The sequence below is a fragment of the Schistocerca cancellata genome, chromosome 3, assembly GCF_023864275.1.
Source record: "Schistocerca cancellata isolate TAMUIC-IGC-003103 chromosome 3, iqSchCanc2.1, whole genome shotgun sequence".
Taxonomy (NCBI): Eukaryota; Metazoa; Arthropoda; class Insecta; order Orthoptera; family Acrididae; genus Schistocerca; species Schistocerca cancellata.
Genome location: NC_064628.1, coordinates 187,976,585 through 187,995,534, shown reverse-complemented (window position 1 = coordinate 187,995,534; position 18,950 = coordinate 187,976,585). Strand labels below are relative to the sequence as shown.

Below are 18,950 nucleotides of genomic sequence, written 5' to 3'. Positions count from 1 at the left end.
ATTAATTTCGTACAAGACACACAGCTGCGGTTCATATGTCAGAGTCATTCTTAGCTGCCGTTTCCTTGCACTTACATCATTACCACACATCTGAATCGTTGTGGGGCTATACTGCGTATAGGGGTATTCGCTGCATATCGAAGTCTCATTTAATGAAGTATAGTCATGGCGTCTTCCAGTGAGTAGTATTAACTGTTTATGTCAAAGATTCTTAAGTTCCTGTGGTTGCTATAAGATCGATACGTCACGTTTCTCTCTTGACGGTTTTTTTACTTTAGTCTGTGTTGTGAGTACTGGTAAATTTGTTGTGGATCTGTTTTGGAATTCTTAAATTAACTGGCCGTTCGTTATATATTTCCCTCCTGAATCCTAGATGCGGATGCAAATTTTGCGCATTATTAATTTCCATTTTCTCCAGTGTGTAGGAAATGAGATCTCTTTTCGAGCCCATAGTTATTTACGGTTGCCTTGAGATTCTATGTCTTTTAATGATTGCCATAATTGTTAGTTAGTTAGTTTCATGTTCATCACTTGAATAATAAATCGTAATGATGTGGAAAACGAGATCTTTCACATTCACATCGACAAATTAATTTGTAAATATGGCTGTATGCAGGAATATTTACAAGGTCTTTTTTTAATTTTCTTATTGATGAGTACATCTTGTCCCCCTATATTTCTTTATTCTGCTGTCATGATACGTAACTCGTATTGAAATTTGTGTGTTCTGCATTTTATGCGGATGTCTGTAGATCTCTCAATGTCTCCTGTGTTAGTGTTCCTGATGCCGTAATTCCTGTAGTAGTTATCAAAGTTAATCCTGTTGATTAGGATACACGTCAGCGTTTGTCGATTTACCGATAGCCTTCTGAGTTAGGCAGTCATTCGCTGTTTTTATGATTTATTTTAACGCTTGCTTGTTTTGTTATAGAGCCCTTGAGCTTCTACCAGTTGATAATTTGTCTTGACAGAGCCGCTGACGGAATTGACATTCGTCTAAGATTTCTGAGGACTAGGTCGTTTTTTCTATGGATCCCACTTAGTGCGTCGAATTCAATATTTGTTGTTACATTTCCGTTTGTTTTACTTACCAAACTTTTATCATATTTCACTATCTTATGCACAACTATCATGGCTTGTTATAGACAGTCAGGGAAACTTCCGTAACTCTGTCTCCTCCACCGGCTTATCAATGAATATTGTCACTCATACCTCTTCTCTACAAAACGCTCTTGTCTAAATAATGTAGCAGAACACTCGTTCGGGCCGGCCGCGGTGGTGTAGCGGCTCTAGGCGCGCAGTCGGGAACCGCGCGACTGCTACGTCGCAGGTTCGAATCCTGCCTCGGGCATGGATGTGTGTGATGTCCTTAGGTTAGTTAAGTTTAAGTAGTTCTAAGTTCTAGGGGACTGATGACCAAAGATGTTAAGTCCCATAGAGCTTAGAGCCATTTGACCCATTTTTTCCTGTGTTTGTTTGCGCAGTAACCATTAAATGCCTTCACTGGCTGTGGCAGGTCTTAGTTGCTGTAGTTTCGGTCAGTTCTACTTTTCACCTTTCAAAGTTTGAAACACTCAGTGATACGAATCTGCTGTCCCGTTGTTTTTCTGTTTTAATCCGTTTCAGTCCGGCTGCTTCAATGAAGTCTCTATTGACGGGTTCTCTGGTTGCTTATTTACTCCCGTACCCTCCCACCCCCCCTCCCCTCCTCCCCGGCAACCTTAAATGCTATGATCTTACGTTTCGGGCCTTCTTGATAGTCTTTGATATTACCTCGCCTTATTAATGAGATTAGAACTGAAATGATGTGCACCAGTTCTGGCTCTGGGATCGACAGCCCGCGTATCATCTTTTGCCAATGCCGTCAATGAAAGTGGTACGGAGCGGGGTGGGGTCAGCATATCGTCCATTGCTGGTGTTTTTTCTTACCATGGAGCCACTACTTCACTCAAGTAGCCACTTAATGGACATCAAGACGCTGTGTGCACCCTCTTTCCAGGTATCCAACAAAAGAAAAATCTCTAGCAGTATCGGAAATCAAACCCAGATACCCATATAGTAGCCACACATGCTGAGCACTGGGATATATATATATATATATATATATATATATATATATATATATATATATATATATATATATATAATATCGTTTTCAAATCATTTTCTTGTCCAATATTTACGTTCAGTATTGAAGTTGTCACATTTAATAAAAAAAAAAGTGTGCCTGTATTTCACATATTCACTCGAGTTCCACTTTTCTCGTGGCATAACACAAAGCCGCTGCAACATTATTTCATAACATTCTGCTGCAGATTGCCATTAGTGTATATTTCACAGTCGAAGTTAGGCTTCATCCGGTGGATCTGGTGATTTGTTCACCCAGGATACAATGGTTTGCTTCGCAGCCGATTTTTACATCTCACTCAGTTCTCTGACATGCAACAAAAAGATTGGACGATTTTACCGTCCTTCTTTTCCCTTTTGACTTCGTTAGTCTTCAAGACTGAACTTTGGGTTTTATTTCTCAACTTCTTCAGTGTTTGTCTTGTCCGTTTTGAACAAGGTACTGTTGCTGTTTTGCACCTTAGCAATGAGAATTTTGACAACTGTCTCAGTGTAAAACCGGTCTCGTTATTGCATCTATGGCCCAAGAAGTTTTCGAACATGGTGCTCCCATCGGTGCAAGACTCATTGTCTCATTTGTTGGCTGCGTGTTCAGAACAGCTACATTGCCCATTCGTACTAATGTGACCACCGCGAATGTTCGATTTAAAGGTGCAATAACCACTTAGACGGTAGGTGGCAGAACTAGCAGTGGAGGGTATACAAAGTATATCGGGGGGAACGCGGGAAACGGTGCAGTCGTTGTCCTAATGCGGAAATGGCGCGATTTATCTGATATCCAAATGGGCACAACCATTGGTTTTCGGACCAATAGTGGAAGCATTTCCGAAACGGCTAAGTCTGTAAATTGTTCGCAGCGATTAAAGTATACAGTGTATGGCAAAAAGGCGCTACTGGAAACCAACACCGAGGCAAGTATGGTGCACCACAGGCAATAGATGGCAAGGGTAAACAATGGCTACGGAGATGTGTATGGACGAATAGACATACAAGTGTTGAGAAACTGACCGCCCAGATCAACCAAGGTGCTCCTCTACGAACACTCAGTGAACGTTGCTGTGTATGGGCCTCCTCAACAGGCTCCTGGTTCGTGCAGCCTTGCGGCCTTCTGTTCATCGGCGGCGAAGGTTGAAATCTGCACGCCATACCGGAACTGGACGGCTACTGCGTGGCGACAGGTGATCTCTTAAGCTGAATTACGTTTTATGCTCCATCGGACAGATGGCCATTGGCGTGTACGGCGTGAATCGCCTGAAAGCAAACACCCTTCAACCAGGAGGGAGCGTGATGGTTTGGGGAGTGTTTTCGTGGCATCTGCTGGGTGATTCTCGAAGGCACAATGGATTAACACAAGCATCCACCTACCCTAAGGGACCACGTACACCCCTACAAGCAGTATGTTTCTGCTCGGTATGATGGCATCTACCTCTAGGACAATGAAACACAGCTCGCGTTGTACGTGCGTGGTTCTAAGAGCACCAGTATGAGTTATTGTACTCCGCTGGCCGGCAAACATCACGGATCTTAACTCAATCGTTAATAAGTGGGACCACCCCGGGTATTTGCGCCATGGATCTTCAGCCAAGAAACCTAGCTCACCTGGCCACGGCACTGCAGTCTGCTGGGCCCCTTATCCTTGTCTTTACCTTCCAGAAACACTCTCTCTGCCTGCACGTCTCACGCGCTGCAGAAGGCACATTAGCGTTCCTGGACAGTGCAATTTCACTGTGTTTCAGTTTTCCTATGCTTTCATTAACGCTTGCTGCCACTCCAAATTTTCTTCCGTCTCTATAGTCGCATTCTGATATTTCTCATACCGTACGTTGTCAGTGACGTTGATTGATTCACTTCTATCGTTTGCTACGCCGCTCTAAACTCAGTTCCCTCGCTCTTCGGCAATAGTATCACTGACGCTTTTGCCATCTCCATTTCCATAGGCGCAGTCTTACGTTGCACATCGTGTTTGTTATAAATGACATTAATTGTAACCTCGTTGGTTGACATACTTTTATTGTCTGCATCATCGCTAACCATTTGACTACCTTGATCTTTGGCGATAGTTTCTGTAACGTCCCCATGTAGATTTCTCCCACTTTCAGCCCCTGAAGTTCTCACCGTCCGGTCTGTCTGCACTAACGCAATAGTTGCTTATGTGATTACACCTGTTTGATTTGTTCCAACAGGCAACTATACAGGTCTATGGGCACACTTTCCCTCAGGCGTTCAATGGAATTGCATGTGGATTATGTGCAAGGTTGGTTTCCGTATTGCTTTTTGTATAGAACGTACGTTCTATGACTGCAGTCAGTTACGTAAGGGTATATCTGCTTTTTTAATTCTACTTAAGCTATTCTATTGCCAATTAACAAGTCATACCAAAATTTTGCTGACCAAATTTCTTCTCTGATGTCATAAACTGTCCCGTTTAAGCTAAGCACTTCTCGGGCCTTTTCGGTCGCCACTTGTGCGCGGTATATTACAAACTCTCACAGATTGCAAATCAATAGCTATGTAAGTTTTTAACTCAGTGCTGTCAGATCATCCATTATTCTTGTTCCTGACTATTGCTTCACAAAACTTCCTTATTTATACATTTTGTATATAAACAGTTCACAGCGTCGTTAAATTTAGTACCTAACACTTCCTCATCATGCAAGTTTACTCCATCAGTCGTCAGTTTCCCTGTAAGTGGAAGGCGTAGTCTTTTCGGTGTTCTTCTCAAAACTAAATGTGAAGGTTGCTCTCCTCGAGGAGGAGGAGGAGGAGATTAGTGTTTAACATCCCGTGGACAACGAGGTCATTAGAGACGGAGCATAATCTCGGATTAGGGAAGGGTGGGAAAAAGACTGGCAGTGCCTTGGGTAACAGAAGAAATATTGAATTTAATTGATGAAAGGAGAAAATATAAAAATGCAGTAAGTGAAGCAGGCAAAAAGGAATACAAATGTCTCAAAAATGAGATCGACAGGAAGTGCAAAATGGCTAAGCAGGCATGGCTAGAGGACAAACGTAAGGATGTGGAGGCTTATCTCACTAGGGGTAAGATAGATACTGCCTACAGGAAAATTAAAGAGACCTTTGGAGATAAGAGAACCACTTGTATGAACATCAAGAGCTCAGATGGAAACCCAGTTCTAAGCAAAGAAGGGAAAGCAGAAAGGTGGAAGGAGTATATAGAGGGTCTATACAAGGGCGATGCACTTGAGGACAATATTATGGAAATGGAAGAGGATGTAGATGAAGATGAAATGGGAGATACGATACTGCGTGAAGAGTTTGACAGAGCACTGAAGGACCTGAGCCGAAACAAGGCCCCCGGAGTAGACAACATTCCATTGGAACTACTGACGGCCTTGGGAGAGCCAGTCCTGACAAAACTCTACCATCTGGTGAGCAAGATGTATGAAACAGGCGAAATACCCTCAGACTTCAAGAAGAATATAATAATTCCAATCCCAAAGAAAGCAGGTGTTGACAGATGTGAAAATTACCGAACAATCAGTTTAATAAGCCACAGCTGCAAAATACTAACACGAATTCTTTACAGACGAATGGAAAAACTAGTAGAAGCCGACCTCGGGGAAGATCAGTTTGGATTCCGTAGAAATACTGGAACACGTGAGGCAGTACTGACCTTACGACTTATCTTAGAAGAAAGATTAAGGTAAGGCAAACCTACGTTCCTAGCATTTGTAGACTTAGAGAAAGCTTTTGACAATGTTGACTGGAATACTCTCTTTCAAATTCTGAAGGTGGCAGGGGTAAAATACAGGGAGTGAAAGACTATTTACAATTTGTATAGAAACCAGATGGCAGTTATAAGAGTCGAGGGGCATGAAAGAGAAGCAGTGGTCGGAAAGGGAGTAAGACAGGGTTGTAGCCTCTCCCCGATGCTATTCAATCTGTATATTGAGCAAGCAGTAAAGGAAACAAAAGAAAAATTCGGAGTAGGTATTAAAATCCATGGAGAAGAAATAAAAACGTTGAGGTTCGCCGATGACATTGTAATTCTGTCAGAGACAGCAAAGGACTTGGAAGAGCAGTTGAACGGAATGGATAGTGTCTTGAAGGGAGGATATAAGATGAACATCAATAAAAGCAAAACGAGGATAATGGAATGTAGTCGAATTAAGTCGGGTGATATTGAGGGTATTAGATTAGGAAATGAGACACTTAAAGTAGTAAAGGAGTTTTGCTATTTGGGGAGCAAAATAACTGATGATGGTCGAAGTAGAGAGGATATAAAATGTAGACTAGCAATGGGAAGGAAAGCGTTTCTGAAAAAGAAATTTGTTAACATCGAGTATAGATTTAAGTGTCAGGAAGTCATTTCTGAAAGTATTTGTATGGAGTGTAGCCATGTATGGAAGCGAAACATGGACGGTAAATAGTTTGGACAAGAAGAGAATAGAAGCTTTCGAAATGTGGTGCTACAGAAGAATGCTGAAGATTAGATGGGTAGATCACATAACTAATGAGGAAGTATTGAATAGGATTGGGGAGAAGAGAAGTTTGTGGCACAACTTGACCAGAAGAAGGGATCGGTTGGTAGGACATGTTCTGAGGCATCAAGGGATCACCAATTTAGTATTGGAGGGCAGCGTGGATGGTAAAAATCGTAGGGGGAGACCAAGAGATGAATACACTAAGCAGATTCAGAAAGATGTAGGTTGCAGTAGGTACTGGGAGATGAAGAAACTTGCACAGGATAGAGTAGCATGGAGAGCTGCATCAAACCAGTCTCAGGACTGAAGACCACAACAACAACAACAACAGTGCCATTTTAAAGGAACCATCCCAGCATTTGCCTGAAACGATTTTAGTGAAATCACGATATTCGGAGACGTATTTGAACCGTCCTCCCGAATGCGAGTCCAGTGTGCTAACCACTGCACCAACTCGCTCAGTTGCACTCCTCCAAGATGTCACGTTACTTAAAGTTCTGTTCACTCTTCCCTTCAGCGCAAGCGGCACTCCACAGTAAGAAATGGTCCGCTGTACACAGTCGCAGCATACACCCGCACGGCACAACAGCCAAACACGGACTGAGCAACGGAGATGGACTTTTGAAGAGAGGAGCTGTACGATATTTCCAAGACTAGCTTCGTTTGTTATGTTCATCTCTTGTGAGGTCGTGCGACGGTGTTGGCGATGCGGAGACAGCCTCACTCTATCAGAGTTGGTGGTGTGTCGCTAGTGAACTCTTTGTAAACGTTCCTTCTTTGAATCGAGTCTAACAAAATGGAGATGGCATCCACAGACAGGTGTTATGCACATCTTCCAGAATCATACTAACGGAATACACTCACTGGATAAAAAGTTGGACTAAGTGCATTTATCCTACAGAGGATACAATGAAAAACCTGTTTGACGTAGAAAAAAGCCTGCCATTGTCATTTCACATTTCGCTTCTAAATGCAATTGCAGTCTGACTAGCTCCTGTTGATTATAACATCCCCACACAACATTCTCATCTGGTGTTGAGATCCGATCCAGAAAGATGGTCTGTGTATTGATCAAAAAGTGAGAGAACCGTCTGCAAAGTACACCCGAACACTGTTGACAAAATTTCGGAACTGTTCAGGAATACTTCCTGAATATTTTGTTGTTAGGGATACTTGGATTTCTGCTGCACGCAACAGAGCAGTAATGTAATTAATAATAATCTAATTGTTACTAGAATTACCTTTGTTTCCATGAAAATACCTTCCAGACAGAAAAATCCTGTAATACGCAGTAAGTAAAGTGTACGAAACAAATGATAGTAACGCAGGGAACTCTGACAGATGCAAAAGTACTGTGATGTGCTGCCGCCACCACGAGAGCAGCTCAGGGTAGCACCTTTGTGTCACTCAACGGTGAAACCTCACACAAAGTGCATATTTGCTAACTATCCATCAGTAAACCTGTCCATAGCTCTGTGTATCACTGGTAATGGAAAACTAACGTTGCCGAACGTACAAACCCTAGAGAGAGCCGTGCAGTACTGAATGCAGAGTCAGGTCTAAAAGTGAAGTGGAATTGCTATTGTTAACAGAAAATATCGTGAACACACAGAGCGTACCATCAACCTTTGCACTGATGTGTAGATACTTTCAGTGTAGTACTGATAAAAAGATAAAGTAGGGTAAAAAATCAAACGAAATGCAATTACCACTGCTCCCTAGGATACTCAGCAAATATCCCTAATCAATCTCCATTTTGTTTGTGGCATTCGGGTTCACAGTGTATATCTGTTTAGGTATTTGTGCACATTCAGATGACTGCCTGCCAGTTCTCCCAAGCGCTAAGCAGCCGATGAGAATTTAACACGAAACGATGTTGAAAATGCTTATGGTACTACTGTTGCGTCCCAGGCGTGAGTATGGCCTGAGATTGGACGACGGGGTTCGTAAGAATGGTGTTAGCCATTGTTCTATTTGAAAGTGAGTCTTGACCTGGCTATAATATTAAATCCCGTACTACAAAATGTATGGATTGGAAACTGACTTGAAATAACCTCAACTAGAAGTTGTCAGGTTGCAGCAGTTAGTGTGTTAAGATGGAGTAGAACTTCTGGTTTTGTGTATCTGGCATACAAGAATGTGATGAGCACGATATGTAATCCATGACATAGCAAATCTGACTGATAATGGCTCACGGCCCAAATTAGCTAATAGCACGAAGGAGTTGTACCCATGAAGAGGCCAAGTCTTAGAACAGAGACGGTGACTGGTTAGCAGCGTTCCGTCTGCTTTGAAATGAGGCTGTCAGTATCAACTGAGCCGGCACTCACTATACGTCACACAGAGTTCCCCAGCTGTTGGCCACTGATTTTATTAACCGCGCTGACACTATTGCATCTACCTCCTGGCTACTCTCATGCTTCTCTCTCTCTCTCTCTCTCTCTCTCTCTCTCTCTCTCTGACTCTCCTCAAGTAGCTGATTCACTGCTGACTTCCCTTGTTTTGATCGTCCTGCTTCAGATTTTTGTTTACATTTCCCTTTCGTCCAGCCTCTCCCTGACATGGCATGACGCTGAAGGGCGTCTGCCACCTCATTGGCTCTAATTGTGCACTGTTCTTCAGTAGTTTTCTGGAGGCTGGTGAGCAGTGCGTGGCTCGTGTTCCCGCCATCAATTATTTTACACCCTGTTTTTAACTTACTTCCACTTCACTACTGAGTTGCTGCTTTGCCTGACCGTGACCGGAGCTACCAGCGCGTATCGATATATCCCCTCCCGTAGTGTATTTGCTCGGCTGCTATTACTTCCCGGTCGTTGTCTGTCGTAAGGAGTTCGGATAGAGTGTTCGTCGCAGTTCGTGTCGCGAGTTCAGGGGTGTCAGTTCGTTGGAACGCGCCTGGAGCGCAGTCCGGACCTGCCAGTCGGGAGTTGCAATGCGGCACTAGTGCAGTCGGGTTGGAGCAGCAGTGAGGCATGCATCGACATGGCTCGCCCGACCCTTGCCGCCACGTATCACTTGAGCCGGGCCACGGTCTTTCTGGATCGTCGGTCGGTCATCCTACCGGACGACGTGTTTTGGCTCTCCGATCGTTCATGAGTCGGCCGTGTGTGTGTGTGTGTGTGTGTGTGTGTGTGTGTGTGTGTGTGTCGACTCCCGATTTGTCTTCGTGTGTGCTTACTGTTGCGTATCGTTCAGGTCTTCGTGCAAGTGTTTGTCAGGTTGTGTGGGAAGTTCGCGTTATTTCCGTCGACAAGTTACTTTGAATGTTGTCCGCGTACTGCCTCTGAAAGGTCGGTCGTTTCATCGGGCGACGTGTAACTGCTTCTCTGAGTCTTCTGGCCCCTTCAATTACCATCTTGTGGAATTTAGCTCGGTCTCTTCCCGGGGGGCAGGGATGTCGGGTAGCCAGTGGCCGTGTTTCCTCTGCATGGTTGGGTCCGAGGTAGTATTTCCGCCGTCGTGTGTCTGGAAGTGAGTGGGAGACGCACCAGCAGTGCAGTCGCGACGGAGCAGCAGTCGCCGACGGACCAGCACGGAGTCGATCGGTTGTTGCGGACGAGGAAAGTTATCTCCGCCCGGTGCAGTCGGCTGGGGCCGCTGGCAGCCCCCGTGCAGTGTCGGAGCGTGTGTGGAGCTGTCCGATCGCTACGAGCTTCGTGATTCCCCGACCCAGGACGTCAAAGTTGAGAGGGAAGTTTTCTGGTGAGAAACACTGAGTGATTCTACTGCTGAGATTTAGCCGCCATGCGGTGCAATTAACTATTTTGGTTGACTAAGATTTGAGTGCACCAGTAGAATTTTCTGTCTTGTGGCCGTTAGTGTTCTGGTTACCTGCCATAGGCACTGACGTAAATTCAGGCAGCGTCCTTTCCTCACCTGTTGTCGCTGTCCAACATGCTGAGTAATTTTGACAGCTAATACATACTCCATTGTGGATTATCACGTTTGTAACATCGCCGGTTTGAGTTCTCGTATACTGATTGACTGGAAGCAAGTCGTTGTGTCAGTCTGTCCGTGGCTGTCCTCTGGTTGGGTTCCGATGCAAGTATAGTTGGGCTCACCACCTGTCTCACCTAAGTGAACGAGGGCAGACCAACCTCCCTAGAGGCCTTCTGAGTACCACCGGTGTTTAATTATCTGTTGTCAGCTATTTTAAATTTTAGGCTGATGGTTTTTGTTTGTTCCTTAAAATTTTGCAAATTTTCTTTTAAATTTATCCTTCAAACTTAAACACTGTGGCTTTCTGCCTTTAAAGATTATGGAAATATATTTTGAAATTTTGAAGTTTGATTGTGGCCATCAGCCACCGGTATTGCACCTTGCATATGTTGTTTCCTTAAATTATTTTATTGCTATCTTAATTGAAGTTTTCATTTAAGATTTCTAGTTGGCCTTCTGCCTTTAAAGGTCTATGGTAATATATTCTAAAATTTTGGAAATTAATTGTGGCCCTCAGCCTTGGTACTGCACTTCGCATATGTTGTTTTTTGAATTATTTTATTGCTATCTTAATTGGATTTTTATCTTGTTAAGATTTCTTGTTGGAGGCCTTCAGCCGTGAGAGAGTTGCTAAATTACAATAAATGGCAATTAGAAGCAGAAACTGACCTCAACCCTTGGCCCTTTCCACAATCCTATTACCTGTTCTGCCAAGCGGGTTGAGCGGGAGTTTCATCTGGGTAAAGAGGGACAGGAGTCTGCCCCTGTATGGTCACACCCTGCGTCCCAACACCGTCATTCGCTTTCCATGACGAATTGATGTCCCAAACGTCCTGTTGTACCATGCTTTCTGCAGAGCCAAGAAATACTGACCTCGCCATTGCTGTCCATGTGTTCTGAGCACACTTGGAGTTATGTCTGCCAATGGTACTCTGTAACGTTCCTGGATCATTGTGTTCATAGCTTATACTGTTTAGCTATGCGTGGTCGCCCGACATGCCCGCGCCCGAGTGGCCCACTGGCTGTCTGGTAACTTTTCCTTACCACACCCTAAAACTTCTAAGATGCAACTTTATACACCTTTTTTACTATTTTTCTACCAGACGGCTCTTTTCTGTTGATACGACACTGTCGTTCAAGGCAACATGCAATTTTAACACATTGAGTGCCATGCCCATAATATTATGTTGTGTTCACAGCTGGAAGAATGCCATTTCCATAGTATTTTAGGCATATTAAGGGCACAACACTTTCGTGAGGACTCAGTAACATGTGCTCACAACGTTAAGGGCGTGATTGCAGGCTTTCTCAGCTTATTCCAGTGACAAGTCTTATTGGGTGATCATCCGAGTGGTGGCGTCGTCTTGTCACAACGTTCCGATGACCTTCGTACCCATCAACTTCACCTGAAGTTGGTGGGTACGAAACTCATCGAAAATTTGTGACAAGACGACGCCACCATTCGGCTCACTTGAAATGATGGGTATGAAATTCATAAAAACGTTGTGACAAAATGATATCTCTAATTGCCTGATCCCCTGAGAAGATTGTATCATCGGCATGGCATTGTTTCCAACGTGGTGAGTAAATGCGGTATTAAGTGCATGGTACTCAAAATGTTTAAGAACATCAATGCAAAACAGTCATTGACAGTACGAAGCTAACCATATCAATGCACAAGCCGTTTTATTGATGTAGTATTTTATTCGTATTCCAGAAAGCGAGTAGAGAATGAGACGGGGAGAGACGGAGAGGAAGCGCAGAGGCAGGGGCGGCACGCAGAGGGCGCTGGCGGCGTGTGTGCTGTGTGTTCTGTGGGTGCTGCTGGCATCTGCCGTGGGGGCCGCCACTGTCGCCGACCCTGCAGCGGACCCCTCGCACGCCACGCGCTGGCTGGACCAGCTCGTCACGCCGCTGAGAAACGTCTCTCTGTCGCAGGTAGGCGGTCGCTGCACTAAAAATCTGCATTTGCAACCTTGTCACCGGAGGCCAATGAGATCAGCTCAAGGGACACGTCATTAGTCATCCTGTACATGAGTACGCTGGGCACGATGGAGTACTGTACATGGTGTGTGTACCACCAGCACAAGACGGCTATACCACGCTTCATCACTGATGTAACTCATGTCTGTGAAGTCTGCGCCAGTCAGTTACATGCAATCACCACGGTAAAATGGGTCGCAATGAAGGCATGACAGAGTGGTAGAAGGAAGTTATTGTGTTTGGCCGAGGCCACGAACATCCCGTGTACGAAGTTGCCCGAATTGTAGTGTATCATCACGACCTGTCCTGTCTACAAAGAACGGTGCATCACTCGCAGCCAAAGTCTCACGGCGTGAGAACAGCGATCTTTAAAACGTCAGAGAGAGACTCATGCTTAATCAACAGTTGTTTCCACTTCCAACAGGAATTACTGTTATCAGAGGATACAGGTATATGTCAACCAGTTCATGACCTAAACCTTTGGGCAGGAGGGTGGAGGGCGATGTAAGGGGATGTTTTTCATACCATCAAAAATGGCTCTGAGCACTATGGGACTTAACATCTGTGGTCATCAGTCCCCTAGAACTTAGAACTACTTAAACCTAACTAACCTAAGGACAACACACACATCCATGCCCGAGGCAGGATTCGAACCTGCGACCGTAGCAGTCGCGCGGTTCGGGACTGACGGCCTAGAACCGCTAGACCACCGCGTCCGGCTTTCATACAATCTATAGGGCCCATTATTCAGATTACCATAAAAATGAACCACAGTGTTAAAACATTCTGAAGTTTTCCAACTCAGCTGTTTTTAAGAAGTATTCACGTTATTACATCTTACACGACTGACCAATTTAGGCCTCTCTGGCTAATTTCAAAATCAGTTTACAAAGAAACACATCAAATATTAGCTTACTGACATACAAAAATATTTCACAACTGCCAGCCTAAAATTGTACCCACAGATATCGATGTGTTGTACAGTCACTCTGTTGTTAAAGGTGGTATAGCCGATAAAAAGCGAGCACATAACATGCACAGAATTAAAACCAGAAAGCTCACAATTAATGCCAATTCCTAGAACACTACATGTGCTCACTTTCTTTGTTGGATACCAGCTGTCACATCTTCAATGTGGGAACAGTTAACGCAAAGATACAGCGATCTGAATAAGTGTGCCCATAGACCGATACATGCGTCAGAGATGCAACGAATGGTATGATACTAGAAGCACATATTTAAAGTTCGAAATCGTAAAAACCAAATCTAGAGCGAAAAGTGTGCTAAGGTGTCAAATGCGTCTGCACAATGCCGTGAAATCCAGGAAAAGGTGGTAATTAAGTGTTTATTACGTTTTGGATGTAAAATAATTAGAAATACTAGCCTGTCAGACGGCAAATCATTATAAAACAACCTGCGGCTACATAGCTTCGTATATGAGACAAAATAATGTTTATTTTAGCTAGAAAGCGACATTTATGACTGAAGATATCTTGCATTTAGAGTATGAATAGTAACTCTAACACATGACACATAAACATCCTCGCCGCATCAAGGCCATTTTCAAGGCTAGAACCGGTGTTACACCGTATTAGTTCAAAGGGCTCTGAGCACTATGGGACTTAACTTCTGAGGTCATCAGTCCCCTAGAACTTAGAACTACTTAAACCTAACTAACCTAAGGAAATCACACACATCCACGCCCGAGGCAGTATTCGAACCTGCGACCGTAGCGGTCGCGCGGTTCCAGACTGAAGCACCTAGAACCGCTCGGCCACACCGGCCGGCCCATCGTATAAGTGTCAGGTTCATTTGGGGGGGTGGATTAATTTTTTGTGCGCTGTGCTTATGAATACTTACTTATTAAAGCGAAACTCTTATTAGCATTTCTGTTAGTGTTTAAGTATACATTAATTTTCTTCCACTGTGCACTGATTTCATAACTTTTGTACATCTTCGGTAGGTAGCGTCTTCAAAAATCGGCAATACATATTTCAGAATATGATGTATATTACACTGTTTTCTTTATAGCAGATTAACTATAGTCCGCTTAAAATTACTTGACAGTTGATGTCTGTCACTTGCTATACGGTGTTGCCACATCATCTGCCGCACAAATGCTGTTAGTGTGTAATGCGGAACAAGGTTACAAACGGCCCGCGCAAAGGTTGTCGGAAATACGAGACGCTCTGTGGACAATTGTCTAGGCTAACCACAACCTCGTGATGCGTAATGTATCCGAGAAAACGGCGGTGAACAATCTGCGACAGAAATAGTCACGAACAGTTTTTTCATGGCTATTAAAGCTAACCTCTACGAACAAACTCAAGACAGAAAAATTCAGTTTCAGCGCTAAAAGCAGACTGTAATTTCTTGGCATAATTGGTTGCCTGAGATTATCCTCTCACTGGCTAGTGGACTGCCGCTTTACAGACCTCGTTGGCATTGGTTGTAGACTATAGACGACACATTCAGATTCTAGATGAAAAAGAATGATAGGTAGAAAAATAAGATCAAATTAAGACGTAAATATGTCGATGAAAATGAAGTGGCAAAGAATTAGATATAAAAAATTACATTTAAAAAATTACATTTAAAAAATTACATTTAAAAAATTACATTTAAACATTAATTGAATAAAAATGATAATCAGACTCTTTTGATTAGATTCATAAATAAAAATTTCATGCGATTTTACGAGATTCAGACCCACAACCTACAATAATGGATCAACACGCTAACCATTGCGCCATATTACAACGCAATGTCAACTTGTTATATTTTCGATTGTGATCACTCAGTGGCAGTGATGAATTGCAGCCTTCAAAAACTCGGTTCCACGCAACGTTGTGCGAAGCTTATTTAATGTAAGCCATCTCCGTGATTATGACAATCGCGGCCTGTGCGGAAGTATCCAGTATTGTTTAGTTAGTGATCTGTATGAAACTGTGTGTACTTCATTAGCATCGTTACATGTGTGTGTCGTTTGTGGTGTGGTTATCAGGTACGGTGAAACACGAAATAAAAGCACCAGGTCCCTGATTCGGGATCCACACACACCAAAAAACAATGGCGGTCAAGGAACTGGAAGAGAACTGATCAATAGCAGTGGCAGTTCCGCAACAGCGGAACGGTTCGGTCGTGCCATTGAGCGCTCTGATTGGAGGACACTGACTCCAACGGGTGAAGTGTCAACTATCAACTATCATCTACATAGGCTTAAAGTCTCTTAGTCATATGTCCTACTAGTAATGGTTTTTCGGAACTTCTGCCTTCAGCTAATCCTTCCAGTAACTCTTCATGTCTAACTTTTCCGCTAAAAGGGTTGTGCTAATCATATGTGGCAGCAAATTTTTTTTATATCTGCTTTGTCGATTTCCAAATAAAAAAAATCTGCTGGTAATAACATGATTACCTCCATTTTATATTTCCTCCGAGTTTTGAACTCACGACTCTCGATGCACCAGTCTAGTATCATAACAACTACACCACAGTGACTGTGCTACTGAGCTTCTTCTGCGACATTGCTCCCTCCTAAGAGAACAGCGTCTCGGTGTTACGTGCTCCTAGTCCGGGAACGAGTCATCGGTCCTGCATACTCCGACTTCTGATGACTGATGTTCGCCCTGGCGGTGATCTTAGAACTTTTTGCCGCTACGCTCTTCGTCACCTTTTCGCTTGTTGCCTGTCGCTGGAGCTTCGAATTTACCCTGGGTTGCAGGATCCTTATAGGGCTTCATTCGAAGGACGTGGACCGTATCTCTGATCTTTCGTCGTCTTCAACTTCATAAGTAACATCAGGCAACTTTTTTACAACCTTATAAGGTCCAAAGTAGCGCCTGAGGAGCTTCTCAGAGAAGCCAACCTTCCGAACAGGAGTGAAGCTCCAGACGAGGTGACGAGGCTGGTAGACAACAGGGCGGTGGCTCGCGTCATACCTTCGGCGATCGTTTTCTTGAGCCTGCAGCGTGCGGAGTCGAGCTAACTGCCGAGCTCACTCAGCTCTGTTTAAGACCTGGCCCATGTCCACGTCTGTCAGCATGCAACGGAAACACGGTGTCCATCGTCTTAGTCGCCTCACGCCCATGCACCAGGAAAAATGGTGTAAATTCTGTGGTGTCTTGTTTGGCAGTGTTGTAGGGCAAAGGAAGCACCTCATCCCAGTTGCTCTGCTCAACATTGGCGAACATTATTGAATTAAATTACAATAATTATTTATTTATCGTTGGATAGTAAGAGTACCTCATCGACTAGCTATCCGACGATTCACGCCAGAATTAGGATGCAAAATGGCCGCTCTGTTACATAATTATTCGCGTAATATAACGAGCGCAAGAGGAAGATATCAAAAAATTTTAAATTTCGCGCGCATAACAGTTCAATCTCTAGTGAACGTCGGGAGACTGCTAACGTCACAAGTAGAGGACCGCCCGGTGGGATGATCCGCAGGCAGGGCTACGTGTGGCCGGGGATCGTTTCGGCAGCTGCGAAAAGTGGCGGCTAACGGGGATCTGGCGGAGATGATGTCTTTTGTGGTATTTGAGGTTATCTCGCCAAAGGTTAAGGGAACATAATCCTGATTAAAAATTAGCAGTCCTATGGAAGAGATTGGACTCCTGGCCGACAAGCAACACCGAAGAAGGAAAAAAAAAGCGAAACTTCTACAAAAGGATACGAAAAAATAATCTGCAGCTAATTTGTAGGTACCTGGCAGATCATTGCAGATTCCCTGCAGCTTTGCGTTAAGTGTTAGAAGTCACAAAGCTTCAGCCATATAATAATGAGCCGCAAAGGAGAAGAAAGCTACGCAAAATGAGGAAAGGCAGCACATGTACCTGCCTCAGCCTTACCATGTCCTGCCTTATACGTCTTTCGGTTTGGTTGCCACCCAGTCTGAAGATGAGACTGACCTGTGTTCACTAAAGAGGGAAAGAATCAAAAATAAATGACAGAACGTATGCCGTAAGCGAAAATTTAAGATGGCGAAAACTCAAACCTTTTCCACCTCTATGCTTCCATGATAAACAAACACGCACTAATGTAAATGCTTCGACTCAAAAAATTTATTGTGAAGCAGTGACCAACAACAGCATATATACCAGGAAACGAAAACAGGTCTTTTTTTTATTTTTGAGTCATCAGTCCTCTGACTAGTTTGATGCGGCCGGCCAGGAATTCCTCTCCTGTGCAAACCTCTTCGTCCCCGAGTAGCATTTTCGACCTAGGCCTCAATTATTTGCTGGATGAATTCCAATCTCTATCTTCCTCTACAGTTTTTTCCCTCTACAGCTCCTCTAGTACCATGGAAATCATTCCCTGATGTCTTAACAGATGTCCTATCGTCCTGTCCCTACTTCTTGTCAATGTATTCCACATATTCCTTTCCTCTCCGATTATGCATAGAACCTCCTCACTCCTTACCTTATAAGCACACATAATTTTCAGCATTCGTCTGTAGCATCACATTTCAATTGCTTTGTTTCTCTTCTGCTCCAGTTTTCTCACAGTCCACGTTTCGCTACCATACAATGCTGTGATCCGAACGTACATTCTCAGTAATTTTTTCCTCAAATTAAGGCTTATGTTTGATACTAGTAGAATTCTCTTGGCCAAGAATACTCTATACTCTTTTTGTCAGTGCTAATCTTCTTTTGGCGTTCTCCTTGCTCCATCCGCCATTACTTATTTTGCTGCATAGGTAGTATAATACCTTAACTTCATGTACTTCGTGACCATTGACCTCGATATTAAGCTTTTCGCTGTTCTCATTTCTACTACTTCTCATTACTTTCGTCTTCTTTCTATTTGCCCTCAGGCCATATTCTGTATTCATTAGGCTGTTCATTCCATTCAGCAGATCACGTAATTCTTCTTGTGTTTCACTCAAGATAGCAATATCAGCAGCGAATCGGTCATTGATATCCTTTCACCTTGAATTTTCATTCCACTCCTGAACCTTTCTTTTACTTCCATCATTGCTTCTTCGATAAACAGATCGAACAGTAGGGGCGAAAGAATACATCCCTGTCTTACACCACTCATATTCTCCGACTCTCCATAGAGCTTACCCCTATTTTTCTCACAATTTCGAACACCTTGCACCATTATGATTGTCGTATGCTTTTTCCACGTCGATAAATCCTATGAACGGGCCTTGATTTTTCTTTAGTCTTGCTTCTATTGTCAATCGCAATGCCGGAACTGCCTCTCTAGCGCCTTTACCTATCCAAAACCCAAACTGATCGTCATCTAACACATCCTCAGTATCCTTTTCCGTTCTTCTGTATATTATTCATGTAAGTAAACTGTTAAGCTGATTGTGCATTAATCTTCTTACTTGTCAACTCTTGCAGCCTTTGCAATTGTATGGATATTTTTTTCGAAAGTAAGATTGTATGCCGCCAGACTCGTACAACCTACACACCAAAGCGAATAGTCGTTCGCCGGCCGCGGTGG

At 43.7% G+C, this 18,950-nt stretch overlaps 1 protein-coding gene across 1 annotated transcript in view; it reads left to right on the top strand.

Annotated features, from left to right (window-relative positions):
* Positions 1-12,231: 12,231 nt before the first annotated feature.
* Positions 12,232-18,950, top strand: part of LOC126174809 (uncharacterized) — a 56,985-nt gene continuing 50,266 nt past the window's right edge. Inside the window, exon 1 of the mRNA XM_049921184.1 lies at positions 12,232-12,449. Within this exon, the coding sequence (XP_049777141.1) occupies positions 12,243-12,449 (207 nt within the window). The 5' untranslated portion in view covers positions 12,232-12,242. The remainder of the gene's footprint in view (positions 12,450-18,950) is intronic.